Below are 16,976 nucleotides of genomic sequence, written 5' to 3' on the forward strand. Positions count from 1 at the left end.
CTTTGAGCCCCAATCCAGGCCATCGCGCAGCTCCATGATTTCCTCTGCTGCCACAGACTCTTCCTCCTCCGAACTCGTGTCCAGAAAGGGCTTCGGGGGCAGATCCATAACAGTGTGAGGAACAAGCAGGGTTCCCTTGAAATCCATGCATAGCATTGTTGCCATTTTCAAAAAACTGGTGGGCTGAAATCCATGAATGAAATATGCAACTAGAGGGATTTACTTTGTTTTACAGAAACAGACCTAATAAAAAAAGGAGGTAGAGTTGCACGATATATTAAAAAATAACTAAACCTCTACAGAAATACAGCAGAACCATGAAAACTGCCTTGAATGCATTTGGGTCAAAATCAAGAGGAAAAAAGAGCAACCTTGACACAGGGCTACAGGTAGTCCTCAGCTTAAGACCACAATTAAACCTAAATCTTCTGTTGCTTAACAAAACATTTGTTAAGTGAATTTTGCTCCATTTTACAATCTTGCCCTCTTTATAACCACAGTAACCAATCACAGTGTAGATTGCTCCATTCATGAAACCACACCCTCCAATCAATCAACTATAGCTTTGTGTTCTGGCCCATTTACTGTTCCAGCTATTAAATATATTAACACTCTGTCATCATGGGTTGAGATATCATCAATATCCTGATGAAACTCTATATCTCAACCCTCCATCAAGATCAAGTGAGGCTAATATCACTCTATAAAACCTTAGGAAGACCAGACCTAACTGCATCCTGTTTTGGTCACACTCTAGAAAAGATGTTGAGACTTTCTCTAGAAAGAGTGCAGAGAAAAGCAACTAAGACGAGTAGGGGACTGAAGGGAAAAAATACAATGAACAGTTGCAGGAACTGGACATGGCTAGTCTAGTGAAGGACCAGGGGAGACATGATAGCAGCCTTCCAATATTTGAGGGGGTCAAGTTATTTTCTAAAGGACAAGGAATAATGGATGGAAACTGAACAAGGAGAGATTCAACCTGGAAATAAGGAGAAATTTTCTGACAGAACAATCAACCCATGGAAGAGAAGTCGCCTTCGGAAGTTGTGGGAGCTTCATCACTGGAGGCTTTCAATGAGAGACTGAACTGCCATCTGTCAGAAATGGTGTAGGCAGGGTCTCCTGCTTGGGCAGGGGGTTGGGCTAGATGACCTACAATGTCCCTCCCAACTCTGTTAAATCTGTTAAATACCCTCATGATCCAAATGATGCTATGGCTGCCCTTGAGCAGAACCTGTTGGCTGTGGGGGCCTGGATGGGGGACAACAGGCTTCAACGGAAACCTGGTTAAGACCGAGTGGCTTTGGGCATGTAGAGCTTCAACCTCTGGGACTTTGACCAAACTCTTTAGTTCTGGCACTACCACAGAGAGATTCAGTTTGCAACTTGGAGGTACTGGACTTGTAACTCCTGGTCAAGAGCCTTTGCTAGGACACCCTTCGGACAATCTTGGGTTGTCTGCCAGTTGCATTCTTTCCTGGACCAAGAGTCCCTGCGCTCAGTCATTCAAGCTCTGGTCATCTCACGTCTGGACTACTGCAATGCACTCTACACGGGGCTACCCTTCAGGAGCATTCAGAAGCTACAACTGGTGCAGAATGCAGCAACGGGGGCAGTTTTGGGGACCCTCTAGCAAGGCCCATGTTACACCATTGTTCATGCATACCAATGGCATTCACATGTGAATAAAAGGCGGGAAACTCACGAGCGTGCAAACCACCGGGGAAAAGATCCGAGTCAGAACTGCGGAGAGTTATTCGGCGAATCCCCTCCTCTCTGCACCCCTAATCCCAGCCAGATGTTTTCCAGTATCGTTTGCACGCGGGCAGGTTTTGCGGCTTTGATCCGCCTGCGTCTTCACTTGCCTTGCCGAGAACTTGGTTTCTTTCCTGGAATCGAAGTGACCGACCAGCCTCGCTTTCACTTTCGGCCGCTGCTGCTGTATAAAAGCCCCGAGACGAGCACAGGAAGGAAAAGATCGCGCAGAGGTGCGAAGAGAATCCCTCGATTTCTTTGGAAAGACGGTAAAAGGGGGGACCGACTGAGGGGGGCGGCTGCTTCCCCCAACCTCCCCTCCGGGCTTCGGTCCTTCGCCACAGCGGCTTTCTGGGCGTGGGGTCCTCGGGGCGGCTGGATGGGCCCCCTTTGCTGGCTCTGGCCAAGCAGCTGCGGGGATCCGGGAAACAGAAGCGCCCTTGGAAATCGGGATAGGGGGAGGGAAAGGCTGGCGGGAGGGTTTGCGGGATAGAGAGGTTTCTCCCCAGCGGTCGGTGCGGGAGGGTGTTGGAGGCGGTGGGGAGGGGGCTTCTGGGCAGAAATGCCTCTTGGGAAATTGCGGGGAAGGTGGCCCCGTTTGGCCCCCCACTCCCTTCGGACGGGTTTGCCGCCGACGGCTGGGTTGGATCTGGAGACCCCCTGCCCTTCAACTGAGGGGCTTCTGGAAATCTGGGAGGAAGAGATGGTTGAGGAGGGATCTGGGATTACAAAGCTCATGTGCTCACTGAGGTGGGATGGGCTTGATGTCACCTGGAAGTCATGAAGTGTCTTTTATAGTCCTTCTTTGGAGAGAAAGTTCTTGCAGCTGCCACATCTTCTCTGCAGCTGCATCTCCTCCTCCAAAGCCAGGATGAAGGCTCCGGTGTGCCTGGTTGAGAACAGAAGAAATCGCCTCCATGTTTCTCCGGAGGCCCTTCGGTTGCTCTCAGACATCCGGCAGCCAGTGGTGGTGGTGTCCATCGTGGGACCGTATCGCACGGGCAAGTCCTACCTGATGAACAAGCTGGCTGGCAAAAATTCAGGTGAGAAGGATTGAGATGAGCCAGTCCAATATCCACAAGGTGAACACCTGGGTGGGAAAAGGAACACCCCCAATTCCGGGGTTCTCTGCTCCAGTAGAGAGGTTGTAGATGGAGCCCAGGACTTTCCTTTTCCAAAATGCCCATTGTGGTCAAATGACAATCGATCTTTTAGGCTGATGGGATCTTGCAGAATTTTATCATAAGCTTTATGATAGTAAGATTACAAAATGTCAGCCTTGTGGGGAAAACCAGTCAGGAAACATGACCAAATGAGCTATCTTTACATTGTTGTGAAGCTGCCTTGACAAATGTTGCATGTCTGAAAGTGCAATTCTTCACCCATCTTTACAACTGGAGAAACTAGGGAGGGTCCCTTCTGAGCCTCTTGTCCCTCCAAGTATTAGTCGGCAGCCTGTATTGTTTCTTATCTGATTGTTGTTTAGGTAGCATCTCTCTGTCCATCTCCCAAGGACTTTCACACACACCATTACAGAGTGTTTTAGTTGTTTTTAATCAATACATATTTATAAGTCTTCTGATGTTTTTTAGTTTCTCAGAAATGCAGAACCCTTATCTTTTGAGGGTTCTTTTGCTTTTTCGTATATTGTAAAATGAAGTATATTTGATGAGCATTTTCATCTGGAAACCACACCCAAGCATAACCTCTTGTTTCAATGGGTAAATTCAGTAAACAACCAGAAAAATCGGTTGTGAGAATCTGTGTCTTATTATTAACTGTAGCTCACATATTACAAGATGACCGTTTGGGATTTAAAACATATTACATTTTTCCATTTGTAGGTTTCCCTTTGGGCTCCATAGAGGAAGCAGAAACAAAAGGAATCTGGATGTGGTGTGTTCCCCATCCAGACAGGCCTAACCAAACCCTTGTCCTGCTGGATACTGAGGGATTAGGTTATCCAGAAAAGGTGATATTCTATTTGCATATTTCTTTGTATAAAATCACACTGATGAAACATCTGTTTACAGGTAGTCCTTGACTGACAACTATTCATTTAGCGACCATTTGAAGTTATAGCAGCACTCAAAAAAAGGGTTGCATTTACAAACATCACAGCATCAGCATGGTTACGTGATAAAAATGTAGGTGCCTGGCAACTGGCATGGATTTTCCATAGTTGTAGTGTCTCAGGGGCTTTTGACAAGTCAAATAAATGTGGGAAACTGAAGTTGCTTGTACCCCTCCCCAACTGTGATTTGAAACTCCTACAATGCATCGGCCTCAAATTTTCCTAAACTACAACTCCCAGCACCCTGTGATTGTCTGAACAGATGAATGACTCAATGAACGTATTCTTGGTTGGTGAATGAATGATATTTCATTCTTCTAAGAAGTTACCTTCTGATACGCATAGATATACTCAGCAGAAGTCAGAAACAGATCATAACTTATTCTTTTTCCTCTTTAGGGCAGTCCTGAAAATGATGCCTGGATCTTCGCTTTGGCCGTGTTGCTGAGCAGCACCCTCATCTACAACAGTGTGGGGACCATTGATCAGATTGCCCTGGACAAGCTTCAGTATCCTTCTAAAGAATAGCTTTGTTTTGAGTGGGCGGCGAGCGGGCGGCAGGTCTGGGGCCTCCAAGAATGGCACATTCCTGGGGCCCCACTCCTGACCCAAAGTGAAGAGCAACCCAAAGTGAAGAGTGAGTGGGCAGCATGCTTGCTTATCTTTGGTGAGCTGAACAGAGATGGTGAGGCGCAGAGGTGACAGGCGAGGTGTTTAGCTGGGCCACGTGGCCAACCGAAGGCAACATATATAGGGCTGGGATGGGTGGGGCAAGTGGCGGGCGGGCAGGTGGGTGGATGGGTGAGCAAGCAAGTAATGGGCGAGGAGGGTGAGTGAGCAGCAACTGAGCAACCAGGCAGGAGGCGGGGCCAGCCAGCAGTCGCTATAGGTTTGGTGACCCAGGTCAAATTTCCCCTACCAGTTCATGCGAACCAGTGTGAACCGGCGCGAACCAGCTGAATACTACCTCTGCCCTGACTACATAATTTCCAAACTCATCCACTGTTTTTTTCCACATGCTAAGCTTGATTAGATTGAATATTGACTGGCTTATATTTTGGGGTATTGTGCAGACACAGAAATGGATTGAGGCAAGGAATAGGTGAAGTCTGTTATTGGAACCCCATTGTTCATCAACAGGTATAATTTTCTTTTATCTTAAGGAAGATGATAAGAAATTAAGTAATTTCAGAAATGAGGTAAAAGATTAAGAAAAATAAATATAGAGTAAGGAAAAGAGAAATGGAAGAAACAGAAAATGTGAGTTATTTTGTTTTAAATAATTCAATACATTCAAAATGGTTTCTCACTCATCAATCAATCCCACCCTTATAGCATCTAAAATTAATCAGGCACTTTTGGATTCTTTCAGAAATCTTTCAGTAGCACTGAGACATATGACACTTCATCTTCTTAGCAGTAGAGAAAAGGGAGAAATCTACTGGTAACCTAAGCAATATGTTAATTATATTATATCTATATACAATATATTTTAATAAATAATGATTGGAGAGAAACTAGTCTTTTAGTGTTGTGCTGCATCATCTGTGGAATTAATACTCAACAGTCAATATTAAGAAAAGAATTTTGGAAAATAAGTAAAAATACTGAAACTATCATTTCAAATAAGTAGTTTTTTGGAACCAATCAAGTCATATGCTTCTCCTTACTTGACTATATCTGGCTTTATGGTAGAGGCAGAACTGAGCTTTTCACAGATGTTTTCTTTTGATGTCAGCCTTATCAGGTAGACCAGAGTAAGAATCAGACACTACATTTATTAGAACAGTTAGAGTTACAACATCTTGACAATCTGATTGTGCTTCCATTCCTCCCTCATTTTTCTTCTCAAGAATTGAGTTGGGAGCTATCCAAGGTATTTAGCTGTCCCCTTTACTGAGCTTCATTTATTTGATGGTTCTTCTCTCCATCCTTTAAGACCATCCTCTTTAATCACTGTACAAGTATATTGTTTGATTCCTATACTGGGTTAACAGTTTTGTGACGGAGCTGTCTGAACTTATCAAGGCAAAGTCTTCCTCCACTACTGGAGATACAGATGATTCTTCTGAATTTGTTAGCTTCTTCCCAAACTTTGTTTGGTCTGTGCGAGATTTCACACTGCAGCTGCAACGGGATGGGAAATCCATCACAGAGGATGAATATCTCAAACATGCTCTAAAATTAAAAAAAGGTACTGATGACAAATTCAGTGTGAAGATCTATGTGGTCATTTGAATAAGGAATAGGAGTTACTGGGACTAAACTGTTTAGGGAGGATAGACCTCAAGAAGAAAAAGAGACACCAAAGGTCTTTGGTCTAGAATGAAGGCACCAGACTAGAAATCAGGAAATTGTAGGTTGCATTAATGCCTTAGGTATGAAAGTCATCTGGGTGCTTTGGACTAATTACTAGACACCCTGATAATAGAAAACAGTTATATTAAGAATTCTCTGTTGGAATGGCTGAGAATTTGCCATTCTACCTGATTACAGGACATTGTAAAATAAGACTCAGCAGATATAATAAGAATAATTGAATCTAATAAATAGACAACAAAATACCCAGTAGGAATCTACTGGGTAGTAGATTTCCAGTAGGAATCTACTGGGTAGTGGATTTCCTTAGGAAATCCATTTCAAGGTCAGTAGTCATGGCACTGAAATATAAACTGATATAAAAATATAAACAATTTCCTCAGTTGTTCCCTGACCACATTATTTGTTGGAAAACAAGCAATGGTATTATTTCTTCAATGCTCTGTTTTTTCGATTAATCTAAATTGGGGTTGGAATTTCAGAAGGCACCGCATGGAATTTCGGATTGCAACTTGCATATACTTTGATGACTGAGTTGACACTTTGAAAGATTAAATCACCCTTAATTTGTACATTGCTTTTCCACAAAGTCCTTCTGAGCATATCACAGTGCAGTGTGTTAAATAGAGATTATCCAAAATCCCTGATTTGGAAACAAGAAAAACTCACATTATAGATTTGTGGCCTCTATAAGAGAGGAAGGGTGGCCAAAGTAAGAGGAGATACTTGTATTTGGAAGGATAACAATTAAATAGTGCTAATTAATACGGATGGGGACTTTCCCCAGTGAAATGCCCACTGGCAGATGCAATTCAGATTTACTTGTAAAATCGACATGTTGCTTTCTAGGTGACAGCAAGAAGGAGCAGGCATTCAATCTGACACGGCAATGCATCCAACTGTTCTTCCCCACCCGGAAGTGCTTCGTCTTTGATTGCCCTACTAAAAGTAGGAAGTTACCCTATCTGGAAAAGATGGTGGATAATCAGCTGGAGCCTGAATTTGTGGAACAAGCAAAGAAATTCTGTCATCATATCTATGAAACATCTGGAGAAAAGACTCTTCCAGGAGGGCACATTGTCACTGGCAACTGTGAGTCCTTCTAGCTCTATTATAATTATGCTTGGTTGCATACTGAGCCAGATGTTTACATGGATTTGGCACTTTTGTCCACCTAACAAGTCCTCAAGCATCTGGGATAGGCAGATGTGCATGTTTGATAACATTAAAGATATCGTCTTGGGTTGTACGCTGGTCCAAGTAAAACTGCCATTTGCAATTGTCTGACGGGGATTTTTTCAATGTTGATAGTGTTGAAGTGATGCTCCAGTTGTTTTGGATTTGCATCCCAGACACCTATTACTATTGGTTCCACCTTTGCTTTCTTCTGCCCCAGTCGTTCTATTTACAAGTCTGGGAATTTTGTTATCTTCCCCAGTCCTTTCTTTTCTATTCTGCTGTCTTCATGTTCTGTCACTTCCGCTATTCAGACTTTTTTTTTTAATTAATTTTTTTTTAATTTTTAATTTAAAACAAGTACAACATCTTTCTTTACATGCTATAGAAAATGTATCAGTCGGTCACAAATAAACTTTCGTGCATCTCCTCCACAGTCAACAAACATAACTCATGTTAACTCGAGCATTTTAACTCAAATATTCATACATATCACCATCATCATATATCCATTTTCATTTGACTATAATTATTATTAAAAAAATTAATAATAATTTGTAAGTTTATTTTCTATTTGTAAGTTTATTTATATGCCGCCCTTTTCCCTGGGGGGACTCAGGGCGGCTCACAACCAAAAAAGGGGGGGGATTTTTTCAATGTTGATAGTGTTGAAGTGATGCTCCAGTTGTTTAGGATTACGTGCCCACACCAGTGGGGAAAAAAATATAAATAAATAAAAAAGACAAAAAGAACAAAAGACAAGGCAGGGAAGAAAAAACAAAACAAAAACAAAAACAAAAAAAAGAACACAGGTATTTATTATAAAAAAAGTATATCAGCTGGTTACAACATGTTTTTGTGCATCTCTTCCGTTAATTCATATTAATTCAAATATCTTAACTCAAATGTTTACCATATTGACATCATTATACTTCCACTTTTAGTTGACTATAGTTATTTAAACATCCTTCATCCTTAACTATGCCAAAGATTTAATCCATAACCACATGCTGACATTTCATTTACTTATTTGTAAAATCCTCTATTAACATCAAATCCTCATATCCTGTATTAGCTGAATATCCATAATATTTAATACCAAGAATTCCATCTTCCATGCAATGTAGTTTATTATCATTCTCCCTTCTTTAAGAAATTATATCGTATATCGTAACATTTTCCCCCTATTAGTTAACATTTAACTATATATATTTTATTTTATTTTTAATAGTGACAATTATTGTGATTAATAACTTTTGTATATGGTCCAAAAATATTTCTAACCTTCCCTTCTCATATCCAATTATTATTTATCATATCAACTCCACATTATATACATTACTATCAATATCAATTATTATTCAGCTATATCTATTACAAATAAAAGTAATTAGATTTAGCTAATTTTAAATTGTATTCTTCCATCTATCAGCCTATGTCTCTCCAATAACAAAACCTTCTCAATCCTATTGCCATTCGTTGAACAGATTTACCAAATGTTTTTATAAGCAAGTCCAAACAGGGATATCTTCGCACCTTTTTGCTCAGGATGTCTCTGATGAGATAATAATGTTGTCCCACGCTTGTTAAACTTTTCAGATTGTATTTAATTCTCAATGGTGGAATTAAAAAATCTGCCAATGATGTTTCATAAAGTGTAGATTCTTTAATACTTCTCATTCCTCCTGCGCTCTGTCTCTTAAAATGAATCTTCTGTGTAGCTGCCCCCCTTTCCAGCATTGCATTTCTTTCTTCCTCCGAGATAAACCAGACGTCATTTCTCACATTCTTCATTTGTATTTCAGGAACATTCAAGCATTCAACGTTCTCACTTTTTTCTTCATATTTTAATGTCAAATAATCCAATTTTTTTTCAAATCTTTCATATGAATCAAACAACTTTTGAAATGCAGAAAAAAATATTTGAAATGAACCTTTTGAAGTATGAATCGACACCATGTTGTGATGCAGTTAGAGGCTCTAAAATATTTGCAAGTAAAAACACGCTGGGAGCTGTGCGATCTTATCTGATCTTAGACCAACACAGCCAAGCAATAAAAGTGTCAGATCGTAAAAAGGCAATTTATAGTAGATTAGTTTTACAACCCACTTAGAAAGAGTCAGGGGGGAATGTTGAAGAATAATTTAAAACATTTAAGAAATAGGATAACCACCGGCCATAAATCCATTAAAGAAAAACCCATTCGCCGCTAGATTCTTCTGTTCTTTGGTTTCAATTAGCTTAAATTTTAGTGCGGACTGTCTCTCTTTGAGTAATAAAATCAGCTTACTAGTTGAATCCACTTCCACCATTCTTAGGGGCAACCTGCAGTTTCGGTTAGCATACAGCTAATCCAGAAGGAGTTGGCAGGAGGGGTTAATTCCAAGCCCCCCAGAGACCTGCGAATGTCTCTGAGGTCACTGGATCTCCCCTCACCTTTCACTGTCTCTTCGGGACAGCTAGGGTCCGAACGACCCGTCCAAAATTCCTTTGGAATAGAGGAATTTCAGGAATAGCCTGAAACTCTGTCTTCTCACTGCTAAGCCCCGCCTTCTTCTCCCGCTATTCAGACTTTTTTGTCTTATCAGCTATTGTTAAGTCTAGAAGACCTGTGCTCATTATGCCTCATTCTACTGAATGAAGTGTCCCCCAGAAAGCCATGCAGGTGGAAAAATAGGGCAGTGACCCATCCATCCTAACTGGCAAGTATGTCCCAACAGGACTTTTTCAAAAGGCAACTGGACTTTCTTGGTTTTTCATTGACATTTCAACCCTCATCCAAGAAGCTTCTTCAGTTCAGCTCAGTTCAGTGAACTGAAGAAGCTTCTTGGATGAGAAGAGAAACATCTTCAAGAAAAAACCAAGAAAATCCAGTTGCCTTTAGAAAAAGCACCCTTGGGATAACCATGACCTGGATGACTGAGAAGCTCCGTAGATGATTGGCAAGCATGTTATGGCACAATGCCTTAAATTCTTTTTTTTAAATAATTTTTTTATTTTTTATTTTCAAAACAAACATCCTTCTTTACATGCTGTAGAAAGTTGGTTACAAAAAGACTTTCGTACATCTCTCCCACAGTCAACAAATATAATTCATATTAACTCAAGAATTTTAACTCAGATATTTATACATATTACCATGATCATATCTCCATTTTCATTTGACTTTAATTATTGAAACGTCCTTCATCATAAAATATACCAAGATTTAATACATAACCACATACTGGTCTTTCATTTACTATTTCTAAAATCCTCTATTGATGCTGAATCCTTATGTCCTATTCTAGCTAAACATCCATCATATTTACTAACAAAATTTTCTAATCCTCCTTTCCAAATCACTGTTTATAATTTACATCCAGTTTCCTTATGTTATACCCATATCTATATATACATTGTTATCTTTATCCCTTATTTATTTAACTATATCCTGTATCATAACAGTTTCCCCCTGATAATCAAATCTTTAACTGTATTTAATTTAGTTCTTTTTATTTATTTATTAACCTATATATATAATCCAAAGGGATTTCTAATCTTCCTTTCATGAGTACCATTCAGTATTCATATCCAATTATTACTCATCATGACACTACACATTGTATATGATAGTAACATTATCAATTATTTATTTGACTGTATCTATTGTCACTAAATTCACTAAGTTTAACTAGTTTTAAATTATACTCTTCCATCTATCAACCTGTATCTTTCTAGTAGCAAAACAGTCTCAAATCTTCTGCCATTTGTGGTGTCGATCCTCTAATCATCTCCTTAATCAACTTTGTATGGACTCCTCTTAGCAACTCCTTGCTTATAAAATCTCTCATGTAATCTCGATGTCCTTCTTCTGTTTCCTTAATCAGCTTATTTTTAATTGTCAGTGGTGTTATCAATGATATTGCTAATAAAATTTCTCCCTTTAGGTCCATAAATTCTTTTGTTTTTTCTTCTTCTGTATCTTGCCATGTGGGATAAATTTCCCCTCCATTTAATTCCCCTTTCAGTATTCCACTTTTTCCATTTTCAGAGACAAACCAATCACCATAAATAGCAGTAAATTTAATTTCTTTATAATCATTTTCCACTCCAATTTTTGGGATTTAACCACCACATTTTCCACTTGATAAGCATCCTCAACTTCTTCATCTTATTTTGCTTTTAGATGCTCTAAGTCTTCCAGCTTCTTTTCTATCCTCTCATATGTATTTGATAGTTCCTGTATTTCTGAGAATAACTTTTGCAGACTTATTTCTTTCTGCTGTTGAAATTGTGCCATCATCTCCAACTAACAAACACAGCTGCTCTAGCTTGGAAGGTTAATAAAATTAAGCATAGATTCACAATAATGTTTTGTTTTCACTTTTTTCTGGTTAAAGATATACTTCAAAGGGACATCTGTTTGCTCTCCTTCTTATCACTCTCTATAACCAAGCAGTGAGACCTTGTAGTGCTAAACCAGAATAATCAGTGAGAGAAAAAAGAATGTTTTGTTTCCAATACACAAACCTTCTAGCCTCCGAGTAGCAGTATTATGTTGCAATTTTCTTTGTTTCTTGTATCTTTTTTGTATTTCAAGTTTAAAAAAAAGTCCAATTCTTAAATGAGTTAGGAGAACACCCACAATAATGAAAGAGGAAAATTTTAGTCCATAGGTTACAGAAAATAATAAAAGAAAAAAAGATAGAAGAAAACTTAATCCATTCGTTTTAAAAGGCTTGCATAAATCCCATCCACGAAGATAGCATTTAAAAAGTAAGATAATCCCCTGTTCAAAACCATTCCAAATTTAATTCCGCTGCTTATTTCTTCTGTTCTTCAATTTAAATTAATTATTAAATTTTTTAATAGGCAATCTCTTTTTAAAACGGTAAAAGTTCCTCCCCAGCTGGAAACACTTTCTCTTTCCATATCCTTCCATTTTGGAGCCGCCCCGACTTCGTCAGCCTTGGCTAGATTTTTTGTCGCCAGCTTGAAGAACGTCTCATGCATCGATCAGGGACTTTGCGATGTCCCTGAGGTCAGCAAGATGTATTCTTCCTGTTCACTGTCTTTTCGGGATGGTTTAGGTCCGATTGGACCACCCAGCAGCAAAATTATCGGCTGCGGTCTCGGAGCATCGAGACCACTCATCCGTATGATCGCAACATTGGCTCCTCCTTCCCGCAATGCCTTAAATTCTTGAGTGGGCACAATGAGTAATGATGGTTGAAGATATCTGGCTGATTGTCCAACAATCTGTACTATTTTTCTCCATGCAGTGTTGGCAAAGTTGGTTGAGACCTATGTGGATACTATCTCTAGTGGGAAGATTCCCTGCCTGGAGAACACAGTCTTAGCCTTGGTGGAGATTGAGAACAGGGCAGCCATGAAGGAATCTGTTGCTCGCTATGCGCAACTGATGGAGAAAAGTGTGGAGCTACCCACTGAGACTCCCCAGGAACTTGTGGATGTACACAAAAAATATGAGGAAGAAGCCCTCAAGAAGTTCATGGCTCGTGCTTTCAAGGATGATAAACGTCAGTTCCAGGATGAATTCATGGTAGGTAATAATAAAGCAGCAACCTTCATAGAGAATGTTTGTTTATTTGTGTTAGAAGCGTCACAATTAAAATAAGGCAGGGGTGTCACACTCAAGGCCCAGGGGCCAGATTTGGCCTGTGAGGCTCTTAGAACCGGGGTATGGGATGCTTAGGTCTGCCTTATGCAGCCGCCCTAGCAACAACAAAGGCCCAGCCCGTAGTGCCTATACCAGCAAAAACTGAGTTCGTGAGCCCATTTTCCCTGGTAGAGTGCTCGGGCCACCACAGCCGCCCCCAACATGAGTGACGTGAAGCTTGCCACACACACCCTGCCCCCCCCCAGGTCAAACACAACCCTGATGCGGCCCTCAATGAAATCAAGTTTGACACTGATTAAAATATGTACAAGTTAAATAGATCTTGCTCAGAAACTACAACATTAATTGTGTTTTGTCACTCTGCCATGAGATCCTCAAGTGTGTACTGATGAGGACACGAAGGGCAGGTATACATCTGTGTGGCTGTCTGCATGTCACCACAATCGCAAAGTGCAAAGGCCAATGGGTAGCTCCATTTGTCCAGAGTGTCTCTGGATCTTGCTGGATCCATGTGAAGTTTATTCAAGATTTCCATCCTGCTCAATTTTCTCCAGACCCAGGTGCCAGATCCAACCATCCCGTGTTGGTTCTTTGTAGCTTTCCATAGGTCCTCTATTCATAGACAGTATTTAAGGCTTATGGGTCCTTGGGATCTGGTATCCTGGTCTCCATATCTTCTGTATGAGAATGGGTACATAGACGATATTTAAGGCCCATGGCTCCTGATGGTTGGCCTCCAGTAGTTTCTCTATTTATAAGAATACAGAGCGTAGTAATCTTGTTATAGTTTCACACAGATTGTGTAGATTTTCTTCATCAAGTGGAAGATGGCTGCCACCAGATATTTTGTTTAGAAACATTCCTGATTGCCCAGAAAGATACAAGATGAATGCGGTTAGGAACTGCCAGTAAGATTGACAAGATGGCAAGCAATGTCATCATCAAGCTTTTATGGACAATCATGTTCCTGCTCTAAAGATTAAATATTCTTTTGTTAAGTGTTTCTCAACCTTGGGGGCTTTAAGATGTGTGGACTTCAACTCCCAGAATTCTGGCTGATAATTCTGGGAGTTGAAGTCCACACCTCTTAAAGCCCCCAAGGTTGAGAAACACTACTCTAGATAAATTGAAGGAAGAGCAAGAGTCATTTCAAATTGTGATGAAGCTCTGTTTAATCACGGGAGATCACCCAAATTTATACAGTGTACGAACATGGATTTCTTTGTCAAGTCTCAGCTCTTGCTTTGTTTTGTTTTATTCCTAACAGAAAACTGTGAATAGCTCTCTCTTAGATACCTAAGAAAGGAATAATGGTACAAAATGATGAGGGTTGCCAAATTAATACTCATTTTGTCGCTCCCATCCTCCGGGGAGATTGTTGGTTAATTTGGATTGGTTTACTTTGGCAAAACTTCTTTCTCATTCTATACCGCTCCTGATTATTCTCTTTTCCCCCTTCAATCAGGCAGGGAAATTCCTGAAAGAATTCCTCCAGAGCAAGGAAAACATCCGCAAAACCATCCTTCAAAGTGACCTGAGCCTTCAAAAGAAAGAGAAGGAAATAGCAGGTAAAGGTGTGAACAAGCTGTCGGATGATGGTGGGATGTTGGTTCTGCTTTGAAGGTGGGAAAAGAAGGTGGGAAAACCTGATAAAGGTGGATTTATCTTTAAACCCATCACTCATCGGGAAAAGGCTTTCCTCTCCATTTAACTTTCACTGCTGTCTTCCAACAAGTAAAGTCAATGGGGAAGCAAGCAGGAGGTTGAAATGGGGACCATGTGACATCACCACAAGATGATGCAGGATTTGCTTAATGATGTCAACCAAACCTGCTAGAACTTCTGTCATTAAACAGCACAGTCGCATGATGTTGTATTTTATGACTGAGTAGCCAAGTGATGAAGATTCTGGTCCTAGTTAGTATAATTAATCAAAGATTGCCTGTATGCCAAATATATTTATTTATTACATTATTGTAATAGTGTAGCCAACTTGCAAACCACCTGCCGATGTCTCTCTCTCTCTTTTCCTTGTCTAGATGCAAAGATGAAAGCAAAAGCAAAAGAATTAGAGGATGAGGTTCCGAAGCAGAAACAGGAAATGTGGCAACAGAAGTTTGAGGACCAGAAACAGAGTTATGAGATGACCCTTCAGAAGCTAATGGAGAAAATGGAGGAAGAAAGGAAACAGATGAAGGAAGAGCAGGAGAAAATGATCCAAAGGAAACTGAAGGTAACACTATAATCTCAGCAAGATTTTGTAGTAGTGTGTTAACAAACAAGTAAACTTCCAAAACTGAAAACCAATGGATTTAGGACTAGTGTATCACAAGTATGTCTTTCTTATTTTGTCACATCCTCTCCACTTTAAATCATTTTGATGAGGTTAAACACGTTTTTTTCTATGGATAAGTCAATGGGACTATGTAAAGAAAGCAAATTATAGAATCAGTGAAAGGGGGAGCAGCCTAAAGGTTTCTATGGTCAGGAGGATCTGCTATGAAACAGCAATGAAGAACAGAATTAGTCACAATAGTTCATAGCACTTCCAGAGTTTTCGTATTGGTCTTTAACCAAAGTCTTGAAGAATGAAGGCAGCATTTCAAACGCTACAGGTAGCCCTTGTTTACCAATTACCTACTCTGCAATTATTTAGAATTACGTCACAGGAAAAGAAGATACATATGTGTCCTGACCCCCCCCCCCCAGCCTGTGAATAAACCAGAACACAGGTTTGGCTGTTTGCCACTGTTTAATTACTGAGATAACGAATCCTTTGGCTGAGAGCCCAGGCAACTCACTTTCAATAGCGTAGCTCAGCAGCAACCCAGATAGTTCAAATGAAGCATCACAGATAATCCAAACAAACAGACATGGTTAGAATACAGACAGATTTTCTTCACTACTAATTTGAATGGTTGTTTCCTGCAAATGTACCCTCCCAACACCTCACCTATAAACTCTCTTGGGAGGGGCCAATCCACAACGACCTGTGAGACTGCCTACGGAGTTGCTGCTTCCATTTCTCAGCCCTTCTCAATCTAGAATCAGGAACAAACTGCCTTTGATCCTCCCCACTGCTCCATGCCTCAGGCACCTCCTGGTGGCCAACCAGTCTCTTTGGTCCCCGCTCTGAGTCAGAACCCTGCCCAGGGTCCTCCACAACATCCAGAGCAGATTCATATGGTTCGTCGCTATCGGAGTCCATCAGCAGCTCAACTGGATTCTGCTGGGCCATAACACTATCCCTCACCGCAGAGGCCTTCCACCGGGTCTGACACTTGGAGTGCATCCTCAAGGGATATTGTGCATGGTAGGCTCGCACTAAAGCAGGGGCATGCATGCATCGGCCCAAGTCCCCCCATCCGGCCCATTGTCCTTCCAGTCCACCATGTACTGGAATCGTCCCTTTAGCCATCTCGAGTCCCGAATCTGGACTACTTTGTGTGTAAGCTGCTTCTCCACCTCACATGGTGACGGCTGGGTGGAGATGGTTGGTGGAGAGGACAAGCCGACTGCTCAGGGACCAGGAGTGAGCGATGGAATACCAGGTGCACTCACATTGAGCATGGCAAGGTCAGGCGATGGGCCACCGGGTTGATGACGGCCTCCACCGGGAACAGCCCAAGGTACTGGTGGTCCAATTTCTTAGCTGGCCGGTGGGATGGAAGATGTCGCATGGACAACCATACGTGGTCTCCCACAACCATCTCAGGCACCGCAGGCCGAGACCTGTCCTCCACCCTCTTGTAGACCTCTTCGGCTTGAGTCTGATAGCGGCACAACACTTGGTGGACCGCCTGGAGTTCCGAGAGGATGTCTTTCACTGTGGGGACAATGGAGTCGACTGGAGAAAGAGGAAAGTAGCAAGGGTGGTACCCGACATTAGCCAGGAAGGGCCTCACCGCGTGGAGGTGTGCTGTGAGTTGTTAAATGCAAACTCCATCACGGCCAGGTAGTCCACCCAGTTATTCAGTTGCTGATTCATGAAGCAGCGCAGGTAGTGCTCCAAGATCCCGATCACC

At 41.2% G+C, this 16,976-nt stretch overlaps 1 protein-coding gene across 1 annotated transcript; it reads left to right on the forward strand.

The window, feature by feature from the left end:
• Nucleotides 1-1,961: 1,961 nt before the first annotated feature.
• On the forward strand, nucleotides 1,962-15,196 carry LOC116515562 (guanylate-binding protein 1-like). The gene is made up of 9 exons (XM_032227680.1): nucleotides 1,962-2,027; nucleotides 2,605-2,801; nucleotides 3,603-3,730; nucleotides 4,232-4,341; nucleotides 5,830-6,026; nucleotides 7,001-7,243; nucleotides 12,593-12,873; nucleotides 14,417-14,519; nucleotides 14,991-15,196. The coding sequence occupies exons 2-9, from the start codon at nucleotides 2,630-2,632 to the stop codon at nucleotides 15,194-15,196; spliced, it is 1,440 nt and encodes a 479-aa protein (XP_032083571.1). The 5' UTR covers nucleotides 1,962-2,027; nucleotides 2,605-2,629.
• The last annotated feature ends 1,780 nt before the right edge of the window (nucleotides 15,197-16,976 follow it).

This window comes from Thamnophis elegans, chromosome 12 (assembly GCF_009769535.1).
Source record: "Thamnophis elegans isolate rThaEle1 chromosome 12, rThaEle1.pri, whole genome shotgun sequence".
Lineage (NCBI taxonomy): Eukaryota > Metazoa > Chordata > Lepidosauria > Squamata > Colubridae > Thamnophis > Thamnophis elegans.